Here is a 24,620-nt window from a genome sequence, read left to right as displayed (position 1 = left end):
TATATTTTGTTTGAACTGATGTGTTGCAAGAAAATTGAGCCCCTTAACCTGAGATAACCTGTTTGAACTCAAGACAGGACGGTCCAACTTCTTGATTCAGCAACTTTAGTGGCTGTTCAGTGTGGGTTAACGTCGAGGATATGGGCCAAAATATATAATAAACAGTTTCTAAACTTGGAATAGTTTTATTGTACCAATGTATAAAGACAGAACTCTGAAGTGAACCACAAACAATGTAGTTTTACATATTGATAACATCTGCTGATATATGAGTCGGGTAATTGGTGTTTGAAACGATGATGAAGTAGTTGTAAAGAAGTACATTATTAACTGAGAAAACTCTCAAGTTGATATATAATGTAGGGAAAGGTGTGCAAAGTGCAATATATATATTTTCCATCATTTTTCTTTGTGGATTACTCGCATATGATATAAAATAACTAAAAGCATTACTGGGATAGGAAAAAACCGACAATTAATAGAAAAGGAGAGAAACGTTAAAATTAGCAAAGTGCAAGGACTGGGGGCGTAAATTAAATTTCCTATACTATATATATATATTTTCCTCCATGTTCCCTAATACTCGTTATTCGTATTTTATCTATATAAATATTAAAATAATAGTTATCATAACGTTTTAAAGCCTTCTACAATTTAAAGTTATTTTTAAAAATGGCCACCTAGGTCTTTATCCTATGTGGCATCTCTATATTTTATTACAATATATAAATCTACAAAATTATATTATCTAAAACTATTAAATTAAATAAAAATAAAATCTATATATAAACAAAATCTTACAAAAATAAAAGTAAAAAATCACATTTTATATCATAATAGAAACCGTATGAATTTAAAATCTATTTTTAAAATTGGAAAATATTGGCTTGGTTGATTTTGTCAGAAAAGAAAGTAGGTTTCCGGGGTTCATTGATTAGTACACCCCCGGTGCTGGTAAGGTCGGGACCGTGGTCGTACGTCTCCGGTTTGCCGGCCTATCTTCTTTCTGAGATTGACCAGCCAGCTGGGTTGGTTTGGCTATTCTTTTCTATTGAATAGGAGTCAGTTGTCTGCACGAGTCATCTTCTTCTAGGCTCCGCTGGATGACACGGCATTCTCGTTTAAATAAATAGATGTCGGTCGTACTTGTGATGGTTCCCAAGGATCCAATATGACCACTTCACTTAAGTATATGTTGCCACGATATTGTTCTATGGAAGCAGCCAATATTATATATCACATTGTAATATAGTTTTTTATCCTTTTCGTGGTGGTGATTTTACGTTTTATAAAACCTATTATCAATTACTAGGTGAATTCAACATAATTTGAATCATAGGTTTGTTCTTTGTAATCTAATTATAACTTGAATTTGGTTTCTAACTATATCTAATTAAAGCTTTTCAACTTTTATGAATTTTATTATTTGATGAAGTAAGTTTTATGAAAGCCGTACGGGCTCCGCCCTTGGATTTAAAAATTTGTCGAAAGTATATCGAATGACATCTCTAATGAAAGAGCATGAAATTATAAGAACACCAATACAATTTTTATAATTTATCGTTGTACGGTTTTTGAGATAAAAGATTTTAAATGAATTGGAGGAATAAATGATTTATGGAGGAGAGAGAAAGGGTATTGTAGTTATTTTAGGTAAATATATAATAGATAGGAGGGGCATTTTGGGAAAGTAATTAAAATCAATATTGAAAATTTCAAGTTCAATGTTAAAAATCTAGGAGAAATCTGCTTTATAATATAGTATAGATATAGATATATGCGTGTTGATTAGTTGGTGGTCCAAAACAACATAACGACATTGTATTTGTAACAATTAACTGTTTGTAAGTATTGATGATTGGAGCACCCGTCCTTGTAATTAATAAGTATGAATGAAGTTGTTCGATCGATCTCTGCTTGTTACAGTGTAATTCAGAGAATTGAATCGTGTGGGCATATTCGGAACGTCTTCTTCTATACGTGGTCCCAAGCTTTCTCCTACTAATGATTTGAGCTCCATCGTCTCCTTCCTTCTCTTTAATTAGATAGCTATATATATACATTAATTAATATTGATAATAATAATAGTGTATGTTGAACTTAAAAATGGGTCTGTGCATGCACTTTTCAGGTATTTTCCGTTATAATTATGGCGATAGGGCAGATTTCTTTTATTAGATCAATGGAGGATGCATTGTCTGTTCTATGGGATTTCAGATATATGGAAAAAAGGATACTTGTGTTTGTTGGAAGGTATATATGCGCACAATTTGATCCTATGTATGCTTAATGGTTTTATATGTATATCAATCCATGTATATGTGTGTATGTGTTTTTGCTAATCAGGTAGTTGTATATATCTCTTTGCTGCTAGTCCGATAGATCTGCATTGGACTTTAACTGAGCCACTTGGAAAGGAGCTCAAAGAGAATTAATTGTATCGCTTTATATAGATGTTGTCAACTTCTTGATAATAACAAGGGAAAGTGTGGAGTTTGGTAGTGATGAGTTTGATATGCTGTATGGTAAATACCATTATGGGAGGGAACAACTTGGTGAACTTGTTACTCTTGTCAATACTAATGACAACAGCCACATTGTGGACATGGAAGACGTAGATGAAAATACTGTTGGCAGGAGACTACAGAGGTCTCGCATATTAAGAAAGCTAGAATGTCCGTTACTGCTTGAAGAAGGATAAGAAAAAGGCAAAAAATGTTGTTTGTAATCTTTTCTTCCCAGCATGATATGGTAGTCTGTGACACTGGCCAAAGCCTTGTGAATTAATGCATTCTTTTTCATAAAAGCAGTTGGAAAAATGTAATCATTACAAATGTTGTTTGCCGTTTTAAGGCATAAAATGCAATTATTATTTATATTACAACACAAGTCCGCTTACGGACACTAACGTTTTGACCCTTTTTATTTCTGCCATATGACTTTTGCTTTGTAGGTTTTTGACACTACAGCTTTCTCTTCTCCATGTTCTTCTTTTTCTTTTCTCTTATTATACATTTGTGTACATTGTCTTTGATGTTAAAATATATTGTTATTTCATTCTTCAAATATGGAAGACACATCCTTTATTTGTATGACAATATAATGTGAGTCATCTATTCACAAAAGTTTATAATAACTAACTGTAACATGTAACACATCGGTTTAATCTAGTTTTATTATAAGTGTTGAATTTGTGCAAGTAATTATGTTAATCGATCCGATTATGACATAAATACTTATATATCGTTCACTATTCATTAGTAATTGTATCACAATATATTATAAAATAAAAAATTTACTGAGTGAAAACTTCATCGTCCAATGTATCACTTTGGTAACTAGAATGCACACCGCATAAACTAATGCTTGGTAAAATATCATTCTCACACATGGAGGAGAATATATATTTTCTTCAATTGGTTTTGATAAGTTTTGAACATGTGACGACCTTCCAGTTTACTTCATACCACAAATCAGGTTATGATTTGATCATAAAGTATCATTCCAACCACGTAATGGTATGCGATTCCGGGAGAAAATCGTCACTTGAAGCAGAGGCGGTACCAAAAAAAAATTCCAAATGGGGCAAAATTAAAAAATTCGTGAAATATAAATATAAGAAGGGTTAAAATGTTAAAAACCTATAAAAAAATTTTAAAATTGATGAAAAATTTAAAAGAACAAAATCTAAATTTTGAGGGGGACATTTGCCCTCCTTCCTTGCCCCCATGTGGTACCACCCCTGGTTTTAATGGAGACTTCTCATTTGGATATTGCCCCATATTGATGAACGTGCTACCTATCTAAACATATTTAGGAAGGTTTTACTTTCAGTGAGCATATAACAATGGTTTCTACGAAAACTTCAGATTTTTATGCACACTTCGGGGTCCTTTTTCACGAGACAATGAGTCATCATGATGAGTTTAAGCCAATATCTATATGAACGAACCCGATAAAAAGAAGCAAAATTTGGTGCGTAAAGAAGCATCGAATGATTCATTGCTCTATTGCATCATTCAGGGTTGTGATAACCAAAACTACAGTCAATAACCATAAATTCTAAAATAATTAAATACCTATATTTATTATTTATATAAATTTATTATTTATAATAATAGTCCATAGAACTTATCTAAAATATAAATAAATCACATGCACATGAAAATAAAAATAAAAATTCGTTTTGCATTATTGTAGTGCTTTTCTATCCCCTTATTCAAATAAAATCGCATACACCCTATCAGAACACTCCATGTATCCTTCTAATTCATTCAAAAATTGTGTGTTTTTTCTTTTGTCCATTCTCATCTTCTTCCTTTGAGTGTTTTTCTCTCTCTTGCCTCTTTTTTCTTGTTTTATCTTTTCACCGAAGGTGGAGTTGCCAGAACAAAAATCAAAGCTTGTTCCTAAACGTTAAGGCCGCCGAATCCCGTTATTTGACCGTTAACGATTGGATCTTTTAAATCTACCCTACATGCCTGATAACGTATGTATTCAGTGTTGTGGGCATGGAAGGCATGCTGACAATACTAATTGATGGAAATTTCTCCCTGGATGTATTCAATGTTGATGCCTACCAAAAGGAGGCGGATACAAAACTCCATTCTAATACCCTCTAAATTTTCTTAGTAAATGTGTATGATGGATTTTCAATCCTTTCTATTTCAACATTGATTAAAAAATATAATCGAGTTACAACGATATGATTTCTTAAACTTGTCATATCATTTGACAAGTTGTAACCCGACTATTGTTTTCTTACCCAATGTCAAAGCAGAAATATTGGAAAATCCATCATACTTATTAAGAAGGTTTAAAGAGTACTAGAAGGAATCTTTGTATCCACCTCATCTTGGTAGGCATCGACATAGAGTTCATCTCTGGAGGAATTTCGATCAATTTGTATTGTCAGCATACCTTCCCATGTCCAGACTGTAACTAACAGATATCTAATGGCCCGCAATCAGTGTTGTAAATAATGGCCAGCCATTGTAACGGGTAAAAGAGGGCTATCGTTACGTTTATCTTTCTTGTAGGGTAGATTTAAATGTCCAATCTTAACGGTCAAATAACGGGATTTGACGACCTTAACGTTTAAGAAAAACCTTTGAATTTTTTTTTCTGGCGACTCCACTGTTGGTGCAAAGATAAAATGAGAAAATAAAGAGAGGATATATATATATATATATATAGAGAGAGAGAGAGAGAGTGAGTGAGGGAGAGAAAGACTCAAAGGAAGAAGATGAAAATAGACAAAAGGAAAAGTACACCACTTTTGAATGTATTAGAAAGACACATATGTTAGCCTCTCAAGCATAGGTATTCTACAGTCACATATTCTTTAACACCTCTCTCTACATACTAGCACAGTACCTGCACAATGCGACCATGATCATGGTGGCGCAAGTGTGGTGGTGGGGGATGACTGTTGGTGGTAGAGATGACATCGAGTGGTGTAGATAATTGATGTAAATGGTTAATGGAAATATTTTAAAAAATAAATGACTGATACTGTAATTTAATCATTATGAGTATTTTAGACAATTTTCCCCATTTAACTTTCAATATGGGTGTTTTTTTCATAAGAATATAAGATAATATAGATATATACATATATACATACAGGGAAAGGTTATTCTATGAACCTTAAAAAGGCAGAAACCTTTAAAAACCTTCTTTGTATATAACTAAGAGATGATATGAAAATGTTTATGTGACAATTTTTTTGGATGACATGTAGGATTTTTACTTATTTGTCAAATTGTTATAATTTTTGCTTACTTTTTTTTATTTATTTGGAAATTTAAGTTTAATGTATTTTAGTATTTATTATTAATATTAATAATAGAGTTGTCATTTTTTTTAAACCAGTAATACTTTTTATTCCCTAAGATTTAGTTGAGTTGTTAATTATTATTCATACTCTAAGTTGTAACTTTTTTGGTTTGGGGAGTGATATTCATACAACAAGTTTTAGCCATCTACATCATAAGTACAACATTTATTGTGCAGTATACTACTGTATTAAGCAACAATTGTTGTAGATGGTTAAACTTTGTTGTAGCAATATCACTTACCTTTTGGTTTACTGTCATTTGATTTGATTTAATACTATGATTAATTAATTAATTACTCTCTTATATCATCCTATTTATATTTGTATTCATTTTACAAAGCTAACTGTCATTAAATTATTGCAAGTGAGATTGGGTAATTATCAACTATAGCTATAGTAATAATCTTTTCCATGATTGTTGTTTTTTTATACTTTTGTTTAGCAATATTAGTCATATTACTCGAATATTTGAAGATAATGTTGCCATGGTTCTATTGTTTTCTTGGTTTTAATTTGTGAAGTTTCACTTATAATTATTTATTATTAAGAGAGGATATGAAAATGCTTATATGGCAAAAAATTTTGGATGACATGTAAGATTTTTACTTATTTATCAAATTGTTACAATAATTATTGCTTATTTTTGATTTATTTGGAAATTTAACTTTAATGTATTTTAGTATTTAATATTACTATTAATAATAGAATTGTCATTTTTTTAAATCAGTAATACTTTTTATTCCGTAAATTTAGTTGAGTGTTAAAGTTCCCGTGAATGATATAACTGTCCAAGTAGTGATTTACGAATACACTTTGTTGTTTTTGTTACTAAGGTGCATTGACAAAAAGTGATTTACGGAATAAACTTTCCAAAAGTATATGAAGCATGATTGCATAGTTCACAACAATATAGTAGGAGATCAAAAGATATAATGACAAATGCCATCATATATGACAAAGAGAGATTTATTTTCAGGCTATGCGAAGAGAGTCGGATAGTCGTCTTAGATGAATGTAGCGATATATTCATGGTTATTTCTGGAATACCCAAGTACGTTTACTTATCCACCACTTATGATTATTTATGCTGAACTACAACACAGATTGCAATTGTAATGACAAAAAGACATGTTTGACAGTTGTTAATAAATAGTTGATATGATTTGCAGTTTGCTGAGTTTTTGCATTCACTTGTTTCAGGTTCATGGAAAGAAGTCGACGATTAAAAACATTGAAGCAGAGATTGAAAGGATCTACGGGAAGTAAGTTCTTGGTTTACTGGTATGTATGCTTGAACCTCTTTTTTTCTGTTGTGTTATGGGACAAGTTTCTTACTGGATATGGTTTAACTATAGGTCAGAAATATGGTCCTTTTATGAAGAAAGGTTTGGGAAGCCAAGTGAACTGCCTAGCTCTCACCATAAACTTATAACAGCCGCCAATATGAAAGGCAAGGATGGCGCTACAATCGATAAGTAAGAACAACAACAATAATGCGGCTGCTGCTTTCCCAGGAGCTTGAAAGACAATTCAGTTGTCTAAAATATAAGAAGACACTATACATTATTTTTCTCTTAAGTTAATTGGAATATATAGAAATAAAACGTATTAAAGGTTAACACAATCGAATGATGGGTACATAAGTCGTAGAAAGAGGTATGTAAAATATGACTTCAGGACTGCTTCTATGATCTTATGTTACATCCAGGGTATCTTAAGTTATAATTATTGGGTTAAATTCCGATCCTTCTTCGTCACAGGGGTTTAGTTTGTTCTGTTTCTTCCTAACGTACCGTAATATCATGTTGTCTTGATCGTCATCGGACTCCTCATCATCTGTGACTCCATTTGGAAATTGCATAGGACCTGTAAAATTGAAGAACAATAAGTATGTTAGTGCTGCGTCTTCGAGTCGTACGTGAAGATCGAAAGGTAAAGTTGAAGATCGATAGGTAATATGATAATTAAGCAAGGGTGTGTACATTTATATTTAAGAAGTACAATTGTGTTATTGAGTATGTATTAATGTGACATGTTACCTTTACCCTTGTCGCCGGACCTCTTGTGTTCTGTTTTGACGAGTGTGTCAATCTGTTTTGTTCGTTTCATAAGCGACTTTCTCTGGCTCAACGGGACATTATCTTCTTCATCTTTTGATGAAGAATCATTCAAGATAGGCTGCTTCTCATGCATAAGAGAGGAGTATACATTTCGAAAGCCTGTATTACCTTTTTTTTTGGCTCGTGTTCTTCGATTTTGATGGTTATTGTTGTATTTTTGGTTTTCAGAATCATATTCTTAGTCAGATTTTTTTTCTGTGAAGGACCATTACGTGAAGAGGAGGTCGACATTGGTTTGTAATGATGAATTGGATGGACTATGTGTGTGTTTGAAAAGAGAACCGTAAATTGATATAGGATTTGTTTGAGATATATATTGCTCGTTTGTAAGGGTAAAGTGAATAACCGATGCCTCTTCATATTTTGTATATAGTGACAGCCATAGCAAGGGAAGAGTTTCATATTACAATAAATGTAAAGAATGTGAATGGATATAATTGACATAGCAAGTTAAGAGTTTGATATTATAATAAATTTAGAAAATGTGAATGGTATATTATTTTTTTAAATGTTGTCTTGAAAGTATTAGACACCATGGCATTGTATATGTGGACGTGTTCATGGTTTGTTGTGCAAGCATTCTCATCCTACATTGCCGGTGAGTTGGACTTATGGATCTAACCGTGTACTCATGGTTATATATTTATTCAATACAGAATTGATGATTGTGATATGCGTTTTCTTTTCGGCCGAAGGTGAAGGTATAGCGTTTCTTTGTGGGCCTAAATACCATTTTCTATTGATCATGTTTGAGTGGATGTATTTGAGTTGGGCCGACTTTTCTTTATATATAGATTGTATCAAAGTAGATGTTCATGTTCAAGGATAGTAATAAAAATCTAAATTCGCCCTGGAGTTATTCATTAAAAAACTTATAAAATTAAACTTTCAAATGTTGATAGTGATGCTCTGTTCCAAGTTCTGTTAGTGTTCATATACACCACGTAATTGTTTATTAAAAACTAATAAACAACAAACTTTCAAATGTTGTTAAAATGTTGCATCGTTAATGTGAATTACATGTACCATATTAGAACATCTTCAATTCGTAAGGAGTAAAAACATGTTACACTAAAGAGTTTATTATAAAAATGGTTAGTTTCTAAAGGGTAGAATTTATTATAAATATGTTTATATCTCTTGTGTTTGTAACGTCAAAATTGTTTTGTTCCTCTAAACGACTCTTAGATTTCAAAGTAGCAGCATCCTCTACATTTACCCCTATATTGCCGAGAAACCATCCATAGATATATATACTTTGTTCTCGTAATCAAAGTTGTATGTTTACGTTAGTATATTTATTCTATTAAGCGTCATATAATTAGGTGGTCAAAGTTGGGCTACCTTTGCGAATATAGTTTTGTCTTGGTCCCTCTTATCATCGGAAATGGACAAAAAGAACATTCCAACATCATATGAAAGACCCAAATATTTGTTGGGCTATTAATTTTTGATAGAGTGTATTAATTTAAATGACCCAAATATTTGTTGGATTATGAATTTTGATCAGAGTGTGTATTAATTTACATATAAATTGTTTATTCATTTATCTTGTTAAAAATATGAAGGTGTGCATTTATAACTTCTTGTAAACTTAACTATTAATCAATTAGTAACATGTTAAAAGTTACAATGTTTGATCTTAATGAGAAGTATGTTTCATACTGTTATGTATGTATATATATATAAGGAGATATAGCTTATTGATTATTTATTTGAAATTGAAGTTGTAATACCTTAAAACACTACAGGAATCATTTATGGCGGCAAAGGATGAATTTGTTGCGTTTGACTATGTCGACATTGAGAAGGATGATCCGTGTAAGTGTGTGAGGGAGTGGATGATGATAGAATTCATGGAGGTTATTGAAGTTTTGTGGTGGGATGACACTTATTCTACTCACTCGGTTGATATGTTATCTTCGCGAGATGTCGATTGGTTACAACAACTGGTAAATGTTGCGCCTGCTAATGCCATGCCAAATTTAGTGGTCAGTAAGTTTAAGCAGGATGTTATAAATCGAGTGGAGGTATTGAAGAATCAAAAGAAAAATGATGGTGCATCTAATTCTCAAGAAAAACATAAAGAAGGATAGGATGCATTGTTTTCTTTAGAGTGAAATTAACTTTGGTATATTTTATTATGTCATTAATAATTGCTACTCTATTAATACAATAAGGTAATAGTCTTCTAACCTGAAGTCATATTTTACATACCTCTTTCTACGACTTATGTACCCATCATTCGATTGTGTTAACCTTTAATACGTTTTATTTCTATATATTCCAATTAACTTAAGAGAAAAATAATGTATAGTGTCTTCTTATATTTTAGACAACTGAATTGTCTTTCAAGCTCCTGGGAAAGCAGCAGCCGCATTATTGTTGTTGTTCTTACTGACCTCGCTAGCTTATTTCCGCCATGCGGTCCAGCCATCGATCTCTATTAATATGGATCTAAATTTCAGTGTTACAAGAAGTAATTTAATGTTAACAGTTTTACTTCTTCTTTGTAGCGCCATCCTTGCCTCTCATATTGGCGGCTGTTATAAGTTTATGGTGAGAGCTAGGCAGTTCACTTGGCTTCCCAAACCTTTCTTCATAAAAGGACCATATTTCTGACCTATAGTTAAACCATATCCAGTAAGAAACTTGTCCCATAACACAACAGAAAAAAAGAGGTTCAAGCATACATACCAGTAAACCAAGAACTTACTTCCCGTAGATCCTTTCAATCTCTGCTTCAATGTTTTTAATCGTCGACTTCTTTCCATGAACCTGAAACAAGTGAATGCAAAAACTCAGCAAACTGCAAATCATATCAACTATTTATTAACAACTGTCAAACATGTCTTTTTGTCATTACAATTGCAATCTGTGTTGTAGTTCAGCATAACATAATCATAAGTGGTGGATAAGTAAACGTACTTGGGTATTCCAGAAATAACCATGAATATATCGCTACATTCATCTAAGACGACTATCCGACTCTCTTCGCATAGCCTGAAAATAAATCTCTCTTTGTCATATATGATGGCATTTGTCATTATATCTTTTGATCTCCTACTATATTGTTGTGAACTATGCAATCATGCTTCATATACTTTTGGAAAGTTTATTCCGTAAATCACTTTTTGTCAATGCACCTTAGTAACAAAAACAACAAAGTGTATTCATATTAACTTACGATAAAGATTTAGGCAATAGGTGAGTTGGATCTTTTATTTTCGGCTTAATTTTTCTATTTGATGAGGTTCATTGACTTGAATCTGGTACCTCCCTTTTCCGTGCTCACTTGTTTCACCGGAGTTATTATAATCAATCTTCTCAACACATTGAAGTTACATAAACAATTCATATATAAACCTTTTCTGCTTCAGAAGATTTTACGGGCTTCAACAAAATAATAAAGTAATTGCCACTGATATGGACCAACCGTGCGATACACCGCAAGCCTTTGGATTTGTCATTCGTGTGTAGTCCTCGAGCGGTGTATTATAACAATGACTCCCAGCTTACAAATCTATACCAAGACATTTTAAAAGGAATGTTCTTAATTCCACCAAACCCTATGAAGCATCTCCAAAAGATGGTAGTCTATCTCTTAAAATTCTACCAACATCATCCGAAACTATACAACAAAACCCAAATAACCCAAATCATATCAACCAAACCCCATTTAACACAATCCAACAACACCCAACCTAAAGGTGGAAACTGGAAAGTATCCTTCTTGACCCATTACCCATTTAACATAATCCATCAAAATAACTTTTCTTTTTAAGCACACATTATGTAACCTTAAGGGCTTACTTGCAATTTTTTTAGCTTAGTTAGTACTTCGCTGATACCTCTAAAATCTCCTCATCATAGCAATATCCTGCATATTAATCATATAGGTTACAGTAAGTATTAAAGATATCAAACGACATGTTGGTTTATACGCAATTTGCTACAAAATAAGGTCTTAAACCAACTGCTAAAATAACTAATAATTACCAACATAAATATCAACCTTACATAAGAATTCATTTTTTGTTTGTTGTAACAGAACGATTCTAATCGTCATTAAAATGTCGCCTAGCATTTTTTTTTCACAACCAATTGATAAGATTTATACCTCAAAGGGATTGACGGAAAACTTCCCATATCCATCAGCAAGGGAAAGAGACTGTACTTGCTAGAAATTTATTTACGTTGGCCTGGAACTTCGGCTCCTTGACCTCGTAACTAAACATAAAAGCGAAAACCACTTCAGGCATCTTAAGTTTTAAGCAATCTGATTTGAAATAAGGGAACACCAACTCAACGTATACATTAATACCATCAATAATTGCCAACAAATGTATCAAAAAAAGAGCAAAGATACGACAAAAACATACAAAATAATACTTTATGCAAACTCGAGAACACTACTTTGCTTTGGTTTTGGTACTGGCGCGCAAAAAGAATTCTTTTAACAAATTTATCTTATTATACATAATAAAGCCCTACGAGTAGTAATTAAGTTTATTATTATTATCAAATATATTGGAAATTAGTTATAGCAAAAAAATCAATAATAATAATAATCATCATATGAGAATCATCAACTAACCTAGCCAAGTACTATACCGATATCCGATCCCTTTTCGTATGCATCACGCCTTATTCTCCTTGCAAGGCGAACATCAAAATCTGCATTGGCTTATTATACAATAAGTCTTTTTTTGGTGTCGTTTATTTGCTGATTTATGAGCTTATCGTGACTTTTAAGTGCAAAATAAGCCAAAAAATAAGCTGCAAAAATTATCCAAGTAATAGATGCTTTGAAAGTTGGATTAAGATACTTAAAAGATGAGCTTCTAACCTGGATTTTGCCATCAGAAGTGCCATCAAAGAGCATTTCATATTCATAATTTGATGCTAAAGATGTGAATTTGGTGTTCCTTAAACTACCCATCTTCATGGAAATAAATTTTGTTAACCTTTTTTTCAACATGCCTCAGTTGTCCCATTTTTAGTAGCTCCAAATATGAAGTCATTGTTCACCACTAAGTACTCGATATTATATGCACTCGACACAATCCAACTAATGCCCGTTTCACAACGAAAACACATGTCATACCTCCTTTGGTACATATTCAGTTTTGCAAAGTTGTCTTATAACTCGTTGTACAGTATACAATATGCTTATCCAGAATCATACACTTTACCGCTTTATAAATCAATAAATAAAATAAATTTATTCCGCAAAGGCAAATTAAATAATAAATACTACACAAAATTATGACTATAACTTAATTGAGCAAATTTTGCATATACATAATTTTCATGTTGAAACTTGTCATCATGAGGCATGTTGTGTACATGGGTCATAATCCAATCTTACTGATTCTCACATAAGGAAAAACAAATTCAAAAAATTTGAGTTAAGATTACATTAATCATTACATACTCATTTGAACAGCTTCAAAAAAAATACACACCACATGATATTAAAATAATGAAAAAAACACATAAATTTTACAAAATATTAAAGAACCCAAAGAACATTGATATATTCTAATAAAAAAATTACTATAGCAGTGAACCAAAACCAAAATCAGAGAAGATGATTACCTTGTTCACACACAACCTTCTCTTTGAGGCATAATATCAAACACCTTGAAAGCAACCACATGTCTTGCAATAAACAAACACAAGATCAAAGAAAAAGAGGAAGAAGAAACCAAACGAAGAAGATGAATCCACAGATTGTATACTTTCAAACGTCATGTTAGATTGTACATATATATTCACAGAACATGGCCCGAAAGAATCAAGAGAAATAAAAGAGAAAAATAGCATGTCAAAATAAAGAAAAAAAGAATACGTGAATGAAGATGTGACTAATGAAAAGTGGGTGTTTATCAAAAATCAAGATTGCCCCATTAGTCCCAAAATTCTCTTCAACGCCAACCTTATCACTTCTCCATTGTAAATGTTGGTTCTATGTGCCCATTCAGTTACCAAACTGATAAGTGTAAAATCTCATTTATTAGCATATAATAATTAATTATAAAGTAATACGAAAAGATAACAATAACCACGCATTCATTAAACCATCCGTAATTTTTTTCACCACAATCGTTTTAAGACATCAATCATTGATTACAACATTGATATATAGATTCAACTGAAATTCACGAATATAATTGCTTAAACCAAACTAAGTGAATCTAAAATAAACATAACCATAACCTAACCATAATATATAAATTAAAAAGAAAATTATGGCTACGACTTATATGTTATATATATTGTACACTAAAATATATATACTTAATAACACATAATATTGAATAACAAACCGAAACGCGAAACTATGGTAACGAATTTATTGGTTAATAGTCATATTAACAAATTTAGTGCCTAAAAATCGCTAAATGATGATAACAACTATTTACGAATTAGTTCATTCATAAAAATACCTTCACATCCTAATATCAATGCAAGATATACATATACGATTTATTATACACACTATAGATTGCATTCAATAACATAATATAAGCTCAATTGGCATTATAAGAAAACAAACAATGCATTCAATGACATAATAACCAATTGCAAGAAACAACCGATCCAAATTAAACACTACTCGTATTAACTAATTATTATGTATAATGCAAAATGCATATAATGAAACCAAAAAAACCCACAAATAAACGATACCAGAATAATGAACCCTATTAAGTATCCTAATTAACCCTATTAAGTACACATCAATAAAGCGTCAAGAATGCGTCAATTTTTCCACTTGCTTGATAGAACTTTTAGATATATATAGATTAATTACTCTCTTATATCAACCTGTTTATACTTGTGTTCATTTTACAAAGCTAACTTTCATTAAATTATTGCAAGTGAGATTGGGTAATTATCAACTACAGCTATAGTAATAATCTTTTCCATGATTGTTGTTTTTTTTATACATTTGAATAGCAATATTACCCATATTACTCGAATATTTGAAGATAATGTTGTCATGGTTCTATAACTTTCTTGGTTTTAATTTGTGAAGTTTCACTTATAATTATTTATAGATATTATGTATCAATTAATATAACTAAGAAATGATATGTTTAGCCTTATGTAATTATTCTCTTATCTTTACAAATTACCATTTTGTATATGTGTCAAACTTTTATGTTTTTTTTTAAAAATTTTTTTATTAATAAGTTCTAACTCATCTAGTCTTAATCCTAATCACTAATAAGTTATAATAAATATATATCAAATAATATAGTTGTCATGTCATATTTTGCTTAATTTCATTTTATCCTTTTATTTTTGTTTTTTATGTAGTTATATTATTACTATATTATATTTTTTTATTTATATTTTCTAAACATTTTTATTTTTTTATTTTAGTTCTTTTTATTATAACTACTACTATTATTGTTATTATTCTTACATATAAAGTTGTTATAACAAAATATCACGTTTAATTAATCATGTTTTAACATATTTAACATCTATTATATATGGGTTGGGTATTGTAAAACAAGTATTAAAGTAAAACAAATAAGACAAGATCTTGACCATTAGATCATGGTTAGATTGATGCACGAAGATTCACGAAGCAATTGATGCATAATGATTTTCGTGATGCACGGTGATTTTCAGTAAAGAAAAACCTATTGTTTTATTTGTTTTACTTTAATAATTGTTTTATTTTACCTAAAATCCTATTCTATATTCTGAATTATAATCTTATTTTTCAAATTAATTATAATTTCATAATTTTTATAATATCATAAACTAAAAATAATATTGTACGAGTAACTATTAACATACTAACATAAACAGACTTTTTATAAACGGTTCATGAATTAGTCGGTTCGTTTACATGAGTACTCTTACTCCTTTCATTTTCATATTATGCGATCTTATATTTCTCTACTCGATAATGTTTTTTTTTCCTGAAAAACTAAAAAATACAGCTTATGTGGAGAAACAAAAAATAAAAATAGATTAATTACATGACGAATTTACCCTTTTGTCCAAGTAAAATCCGGCGAAAGCGGACGGCAATTAGGGTATGTTCTTGAGTATTGTTTTAAAAGAAAAGGAAAAGATTGTAAAGGATTTTAAAAATATTTGGTTTCTTGAGTTTTATTTAAGGGAAGAAAAGAAAAGAAGGGAAAAGATTTGGAAAGAGAATTCTATAAAATTTGTTAAAGATATTTTCCTCTTTAGAATGATTTGGAAGGAAGGAAACTCCACCCCTTCTCTCTTAAGTCTGTGTTCTCGAGTTTATATGTAAAGGAAGGGGAAAGAAGAGAAGATGGATGAATGGAAGAGAAGGGGTGGAGTTTCCTTCCTTCCAAATCATCCCAAAAGTGAGAGGAAAATATCTTTAACAAATTCTATAAAATTCTCCTTCCAAATCTTTTCTCTTCTTTTCTCTTCTTCCGTTAAATAAAACTCAAGAACCCAAATATTTTTAAAATCCTTTACAATGTTTTCGTTTCCTTTTAAAACAAACCTCAAAAACATACGCTTAGGCTAAGCGATACTTTAGCTCACCAGAATTAACCGCCGGAATAAAAGAAAATGCAGCATCTATCATCATCTTCATTGATGCTCCGCCGCTTTAGCTGTCTAGTAACACCACTTCCATCCGCCACCGTATTCTCAACTTCTTCTTTTGCTGCTAATAATAATGGCAAGAAGAAGAAGAAAAAGCTTGTTTTTCTAGGCTCTCCTTCTGTAAGAAAACCTCTTTTCTCTATTCATATAAATATACACCTATAAATAATTATCAGTTGTTTTTTAATATTATTTATAATAATATTTATGAGTAAATTAATTAGGTGCTTATGGATTTTATATTATTTCTTATCATTAGGTTTCTGCTTCTGTTCTGGAGAAGCTTCTAGATGCATCTTCTGCTTCTGATTCGTCATTTGAGGTAATTACCTGTTCTTATAATGGAGTGAATATGTGTGTGTGTGTGTGTGTGTAGTTAATAGCAGGAAATTTTGGTAGGTAGGTAGGAGGATGAATGGTGATATATAAGTGTGTATGTATATATTTATATATGTATTTATGTATAATACAGGTAGCAGGTATAGTTACTCAGCCAGCTTCAGGGAGAGATAGGGGAAGGAAGGTGATGCCGTCGCCAGTCGCACAACATGCTCTCGATAGAGGCTTCCCTCCTCATCTCATTTTCACTCCTCTTAAAGCCTCCGAGGTCGTTTACTTACTCTGATGCGGAACCTTCTAGGTTTCTATTTTCATGATAATTGTCTTTTTAGTTTCTCGATATATTTAATTTACCTCATAAATGTTACCGTTTCATTCTTATGATTTTCCTATATAATTAGGGATTTAGGTTTGATATTAAGCAGTTTTTTGATCAATATATAAATTTCATTGTTCCTCCCTATCACAAGTGTGTGTTAGTGTGTGTGAATTTTCCAAGTTGTCGGTATTCATTTTGAATCCACGATAATTTGAAGAGTTGTTCCTGGGTATTCTTAGAATCAACAGGTTCAATTATCTATATCCCTTTTTCTCTCGCTGCGTCATACTCCCTTCCGTACCTTTAATAACTACTAATTCTTTTTGTATCTTCTGAAATAATCCTAGTTTATCAAACATGTATTCCTTCCATTGAAGAATGAAAAATCGACGGTTTAACAGTAGCATATGCATTTAAGTTTGGTTACGAGTAGATGAAATAAGTTTTCACATCAATGACATACTAACCAACCGTGTTTAGTTATGTAGTCATTAGTTAACTATAGCAAGTTATAGCATTGATATGTATCAAACAATGTAGTTTAGTTAACACTAATAATGTGTTAGCCACTAGTTTACTCATATATAAGAGATTAAGAGGCCTACCAAAAACAGAAGGCCTTAAGATTGATTGTTTTACTTTTTCTTTGTTTTCCCTTACTTTACTTGTACCATCTTACTTGAAATGGTCTCTAATAGGCTTGTGGTTTATCTAAATTGAAGAACCTAATTCGATAGTCTTGAATTTTGTATTTCACTGCGATGCAGGAAGAATTTTTGTCCAACTTTAGCGAACTTGAGCCAGAGCTTTGCATCACGGCGGCATATGGAAATATATTACCAACCAAATTCTTAAAGATTCCTTCGTTAGGTTAGTGTTCTTTTATCAAAGTTTTTGTGTTTGTAAAGATGTCACGAGTCTTCTAGTGAGAGAATAAAAACCACCATAACCATTCATGATATAACCACATAAAAGAGTACAATAATTAGTGATATAATTGTAAAACCCATATCAAGTATTGTTGCACTGTATTTATTATTGATATAACTTTCTTTAACTTTTATATTATACAAACAAAGATACTTACGGTCAAAATTAGAAAAGAATGACTCAGCAAGTCAAATTTGGACATTTAAATTGAGATGGAGGGAGTTGTATTTAATTGGAATTAGAAATTTATTGAACTCTGATGGTTGGCATAATAGTCTTTGAATATTTGTAGGAACTGTCAATATACACCCAAGCTTGCTGCCTTTATACCGTGGAGCAGCTCCTGTTCAGAGAGCTTTGCAGGTTCATTTTCCGTTCATACATCTGGTAGTAACTGGTAGAATGTTTATATGCCATTGTAAGCGAAATACAAAGTTCATCAGGATGGAGTAAAAGAAACTGGCGTATCATTGGCATTTACCGTCCGGGCACTGGATGCTGGTCCCATTATTGCATCCGAGAAAATGGAAATAGATGACAATGTTAAGGTACATTTTAATTTTTTTCCAGGTTATATAGGAGGAATGTAGTGATAGATTTGATGCACCTTTTTCACAACAGCAGATTAAGAAAAACAAAAATGAAGCTAAAATTTATGGGACCAGCTAAGAATACAGCTCTTGGTGTGCAGCACCTCATTTTTCCAGATAAGAGTCAGTTAAATAAATAAATGAAAGTGATTCTGATTAAATTTTAACTCATTTACTACAGTGACATTTTTCTTTATATGGTCAAACTAATAAACTGAGATCCCATGTTTACAACAATGTTTGGACTTTGGACCAACAACCATGAGATTGTAGTGAACTACTAATATTGCTAGGCCAGAGGCATGTTGGTTACTCCTTCAATGCAAAGAATAACTCAACGTTATTAGCAGAACATAACTTATGTGATGGTTATTTTCAGGTTGTTATTTCTTAATTAAGTAGCAGTGTGTCGCATTCTCATATGTAATCTGTAAGAACATATAACTTTGTAAGTAGTAATTAGTGGATAGCACATAATGTGAATTTTCTGCAGGCTCCAGAATTGCTTGATCTGTTGTTTGCTAGAGGTTCAAAACTACTTCTTCAAGAACTTCCATCTATATTTGATGGGTCAGCAAGAACAAAAGCTCGAGCACAGGATGACTCAAAAGCTACTTTGGCTCCAAAGGTATATCTAATTTAATGCTGGAATTGCCTGATTGCTGAATATGTGCCACGAGTTAAATTACATAATTTTTTGAGTTACTGCAACAGTGAATTTTTATTAATAGTATATACTATTATCTCAAGAATGTCAATTTGGGTAAGCCATTTCATGCAGATGAATCAAGAGGAGTCGTGGTTATCCTTTGACGAAGAAGCTTTAGTTCTACATAATAAGGTATGCCATTTGCATATATCTTAGAGGTGGCAATTTGGACCCATATATGTTAGAGTGGTTTATCTGGGTTAGATTTGATCTCTATAAAGTCAGTTTTGTTGATACAAAAAATTTAGACAAGTATAAAACGGGTCAAGTTGGTCCATGATTGCCCAACATGTATTCCTAATCTCTTCAATCGCTTTATTAAGATATTTAGAATATTGTTGTAGTTTTTTTTAGCAATCAAATTCAACACATCAATTGTATATGATAATTAACAAAAATCATAAGAATAAGTGTTCGTGGTCTGGCGAAATCGACCCGTTTGGACTCACAAATCAACCTGCCTTTATCCCCCAGCCACCTCTTATATATATCCTGTTTAAATTCTAGTCTATTATCACTACATAAAACGGTGTAGGTACGGGCTTTTGCAGGTTGGCCTGGAACCCGAGCCAAACTTCTTGTAATTGATGAGAAGAGTGATAAATGCAATGAGCTTGAGCTCAAAGTTATAACTTCTAGAGTTTATCAAGGTAATGATGTTCAGAGGAGCGAAGATGATGAGGTCACCTTCAGGAGAGGGTCACTGATAGTACCATGTGGTGGGCACACCATTCTTGAGGTAAATAACATTCGTTCGTAGTTTTTATGTAGTGTTTTTCATAAAATGTGAAACGTCTATTTCCTTTTAAGATTGTAGCTGCTGTTTATCTCTCAATTGTCAGGTCTTGGAACTCCAGCTGCCAGGTAAGAAAGTGGTAAATGCAGCTGCATTTTGGAATGGTTTGAGAGGTCAAAAATTGATGAAGTTGCGGTTATAGTACTTCTCCTAAAACGGAAGGTATGAATGTTGGTTGTCTGTTAAGTGTGTGCAGCATGCTACCTACTATTTTCTTATATTTTAGTTTTGCTGTAACAATTATGAAATTTCAATCTTATTTTGTTGTGATATTTAGATTCTAGCACGTCTATTCGAGGCTTTGTGGAAATGGCACATCAGATTGTGCATAAAAAGATTTCTGCATTGTGAAAGGAAGTTTGACGAACCAATCGAGAGTACTTCACGTGCCTTATTTTTGGGTCCAGATTGAAGATACAAAGGTACCATTTTTGGTGTTTGGAGCTTAGAGTTGAAAACTATCTTAAACGCTGGTAGAAGCAGGTTATGAATGTATGATATATTTAGGGTACACCCGTTTTTCCTTTAAGGTGCTCAGCAACCAAATTTCCAGCAGTTATGCAGTTCCAAGTCCATGGTTACTAATAACTATGCGTGTATGCTCTTTCTGTTTTAGAACCGTGATATGTAATATCCACTTTGGGAATTGGTAGGGTCCGTAGTTGGACTGTGCCAGGGAAAGCGTCTCTTCCACACGAGACGATAAACCTAAGTAGGATGGGTTGAACCTCTTCCACTACTGATGTCAAACCATCTTTGAGCTTTGACAATTTATAAAAATTAATTTGCCAATATTGCAATTAGTATGGATGCAAACTTAAATACATATTTCAACTATTGGTTAATTGCCTAAAATTTGGGTAACTTTGCCAAATAATGTTAATATAGTTTAAACACCAGTTTCATGATAATCTTTATAAAATCTCTATAATGAATGTTTACAAAATATCAGGTAAAATAAAAAAAATGATTTGTAAGATGGAAATTATATTATATATCTTTTAAAAACCAACTTGAAATTTACAAATTTTAATGCCTAAAGTACAATACTTCTTTACTTTTAATAATATTCACTTTTACCCCTTAAATTTTAATCTTTTCATTACATAACCTTTTGACTTTGCTTCTATTCAATATTCCCCATTAAAGTTTCTATATAGTATCTTTTGCCACCATAAAAGTTTTAATTTTCAAATTTTTACACTAAAGTTTTGGGTTCCCATGTTTCTATTAAACCATATTTACACAATTTATGGTTTTACCTTTAAACATTTGGTTTTATTATATTCTTCAAATTCGGTATAAAACGTTTTTTACTGTTCGTGTAGTGTTTCCGCTACAACTAAATGACCATCAATTTTAAATACTTTCTTACATTCATTTATATCGTTTGTGTAGTACCTTTTATTACGTTGAAATTTACAAATTTTAATGCCTAAAGTACAATACTTCTTTACTTTTAATAATATTCACTTTTACCCCTTAAATTTTAATCTTTTCATTACATAACCTTTTGACTTTGCTTCTATTCAATATTCCCCATTAAAGTTTCTATATAGTATCTTTTGCCACCATAAAAGTTTAAATTTTCAAATTTTTACACCAAAGTTTTGGGTTCCCATGTTTCCATTAAACCATATTTACACAATTTATGGTTTTACCTTTAAACATTTGGTTTTATTATATTCTTCAAATTCGGTATAAAATGTTTTTTACTGTTTGTGTAGTGTTTCCGCTACAACTAAATGACCATCAATTTTAAATACTTTCTTACATTCGTTTATATCGTTTGTGTAGTACCTTTTATTACGTTTTATGTATTATTATGTCTCCCGGCAACATCGGGTTAAAATACAATATGTTATGTACAAGACTTTATGCATGATATACAATCCTTTTTCACTTTTGGTTTTGTCACTTTTACCCCCTATATTTTATATCTTTTATTTTTAGCTATGTACAACAATATATACTTTTTGGTTTTTATCACTTTTACCCCTATATTTTATATGTTTTACTTTTGGTTATGTACAAGACTATATGTATGATGTACAACCCTTTTAACTTTTGATTTTTGTCACTTTTACCCCCTATACTTTATATGCTTTATTTTATCCGTTAAACTGCCTATCTTTTAACTTTTGTTTTTCGTCTACGTTTTTGTTTTCATTATTTTGAAATTAAACTTTTGGGTTCTAATGTTTATATCAAAGATTTTTTATACTTTACAATATTATCGCTAAAAAAATTTAATATATCTTTTTTTGTTTCTTCATATAACATTTTAATATATAATAATTTTTATCATAGTTACGTCTTAACTTCATTTAACATTTAAAAAAAGACATTATGCTATATCACCATCGTCAAAATATCATCTCTTTATTTGCATTTATATAGTTTTTTTGTTACATGTTTTTATATATTTATTAATGTTATTATTTTTTCGCGACATTTTTACTACTGTTACATGTTTTGTTGTATATATCTTTTAGATTTGGTTTCGAGTATTCGACATAAATGTATTTATATTACACTAAAACTATTTGTTTACATCCATACATTTGTCATGTAAATAGTATGTTCCGCAGCAACGCACGAGTTTATTATTTCTTAAATTATTAGTTATAAAATATGAATAATAACTTTGTCCTTTCAGTTGACTATCTTTTTATCTTTTTACCACTTATTTCTCAATGTTAATCCTCAACAATAACACATAGCTGCTGTAAAAGACATGATGCTAATTTTTAATTGTAGATAATGCGCATTGATATGTGACATTTTTTATGTATATTTGGGTCAACTATTCACCAATAACATTAATTCTGTAGTAACAAAAGTTAACTACTTGATAGGGGAGTGCTTTGTTTGTGATTTTGAAGAACTTGACAATAATGTGCAATATTTTGAATAGGGCACGCTACACTTTTTTTTACTTAAAATTACCACCATCAGTTTCTGAGTAATATTTGCATCATTATTGTATGCATTATGCAAAAGAGAAGTCGATCATGGTGATTTGTACACATGCATTGCAGCTTATACGTTTTCTCTTTTCGCTTGCATTTGATGACATTTATGGAAGTTGTGTGTGTTTTTTCTCATGTAATTAATTATTGACATTTCATGTCAACAACAATAAAATTCTACAAAGATCGATGTTTTTACGTTGTATTGAACGGCTGTAAAGAAGAATCGGTAGTTTCGTGTGCGCCGCCGCAACGCGCGGCGGGTAAAGTTACTAGTATATACTAAAAACCAACTTCCTTTTTACAACTTTTTATGCATAAGTCAATATACAACTACACATTCATGTAACTTTCACCTCTTTACCTTCTAACCCCTTAAGGTTTTAATCTTTTACATTTTTGTCCATGTTCACCTCTTTACCTTTTAGCCCCTAAAGTTTTAATCTTTTATATTTTTGCCCACAAACTTTTACCTTTTACCATTTAACCCCCTAATATTTTTATCTTTTACATTTTTGCCCGTCAATAACATGTTTTGTTCAAGAATATAATACATAAAGTATAACTATATTTAACTCTTGCTTCTTTATGTTTTAATCCCTAAAATTTCTATATTAGGTTCTTATGTTTCTCTTAAACAACTTTCATTTATACCTAACACTTTTAATATTTAATAATGATTTCCATTAACATTACATCTTACATTTGTCTGATTACTTTCACACATTTACGGTTTTACTACATGAGGAATTTTATTTTATTTTTTTTTGGCTTTTTTATGGAAAACTAAGTCATATTAGTTGTAACCATGTTTGTTGTGTTTAGTGTGACGTTTATTTTTCTTTAAAGTGATTATTAGCTATTTTTCTTATATTTTTATACTGTCAAATTAATGTTTGTTAATGACTTTATCAAATTTGTACCGAATCATTGTCATCTAAAAATGTGTCATGCAACAACGCGCGGGTAAAATACTAGTATGGGTCTAAAAACAGGGCTAAAATGATATCTCAAAGCCAGAAGTGAACATAAAATGAAAATAACTGATGAGATGCATGTCTTGATCAATAAATGAGTTTGATATATTTTTAGATTCATACATTATGAAGACAATTGCATGGAATAAAATTTGTTTTGGCTTATCATTGTATTTAAAAAAATTTCATCAACTGTTATCTGATCACCATTTTTGTCATTGACTTAATATCATATCTAAAAGGTATTTATGTAATATATTTTTTTAGACCTCTAACTAGTTTGGAAAATAAATTGAAGGTATTTTGGTGGAAAACTTTTTTTTTTTCCAAAACCAAAAGCTTTTAATTATTTATGTACAAAAACAAAACTTATGAAATTTACAAAATCCTTTTTCAAAACTCTCAAAAATAGC

At 31.1% G+C, this 24,620-nt stretch overlaps 1 protein-coding gene across 1 annotated transcript; it reads left to right on the top strand.

The window, feature by feature from the left end:
• Positions 1-16,498: 16,498 nt before the first annotated feature.
• Positions 16,499-21,050, top strand: LOC122588628 (methionyl-tRNA formyltransferase). The gene is made up of 11 exons (XM_043760783.1): positions 16,499-16,695; positions 16,835-16,897; positions 17,048-17,182; positions 18,001-18,103; positions 18,456-18,526; positions 18,607-18,711; positions 19,247-19,381; positions 19,535-19,594; positions 19,998-20,201; positions 20,305-20,420; positions 20,536-21,050. The coding sequence occupies exons 1-10, from the start codon at positions 16,540-16,542 to the stop codon at positions 20,398-20,400; spliced, it is 1,128 nt and encodes a 375-aa protein (XP_043616718.1). The 5' UTR covers positions 16,499-16,539; the 3' UTR covers positions 20,401-20,420; positions 20,536-21,050.
• Positions 21,051-24,620: the final 3,570 nt, after the last annotated feature.

The sequence above is a fragment of the Erigeron canadensis genome, chromosome 2 (assembly GCF_010389155.1).
Source record: "Erigeron canadensis isolate Cc75 chromosome 2, C_canadensis_v1, whole genome shotgun sequence".
Lineage (NCBI taxonomy): Eukaryota > Viridiplantae > Streptophyta > Magnoliopsida > Asterales > Asteraceae > Erigeron > Erigeron canadensis.
This window is presented reverse-complemented; position numbering and strand designations above follow the sequence as displayed.

What these genes read in the sequence shown, in the direction of transcription:
- LOC122588628 (XM_043760783.1), top strand. Translation starts at nt 16,540, where the DNA reads ATGCAGCATCTATCATCATCTTCATTGATGCTCCGCCGCTTTAGCTGT. An exon ending in TTTTTCTAGGCTCTCCTTCT is followed by an intron (nt 16,696 to 16,834) that starts GTAAGAAAACCT and finishes TCTTATCATTAG; the next exon opens with GTTTCTGCTTCTGTTCTGGA. An exon ending in CTTCTGATTCGTCATTTGAG is followed by an intron (nt 16,898 to 17,047) that starts GTAATTACCTGT and finishes TGTATAATACAG; the next exon opens with GTAGCAGGTATAGTTACTCA.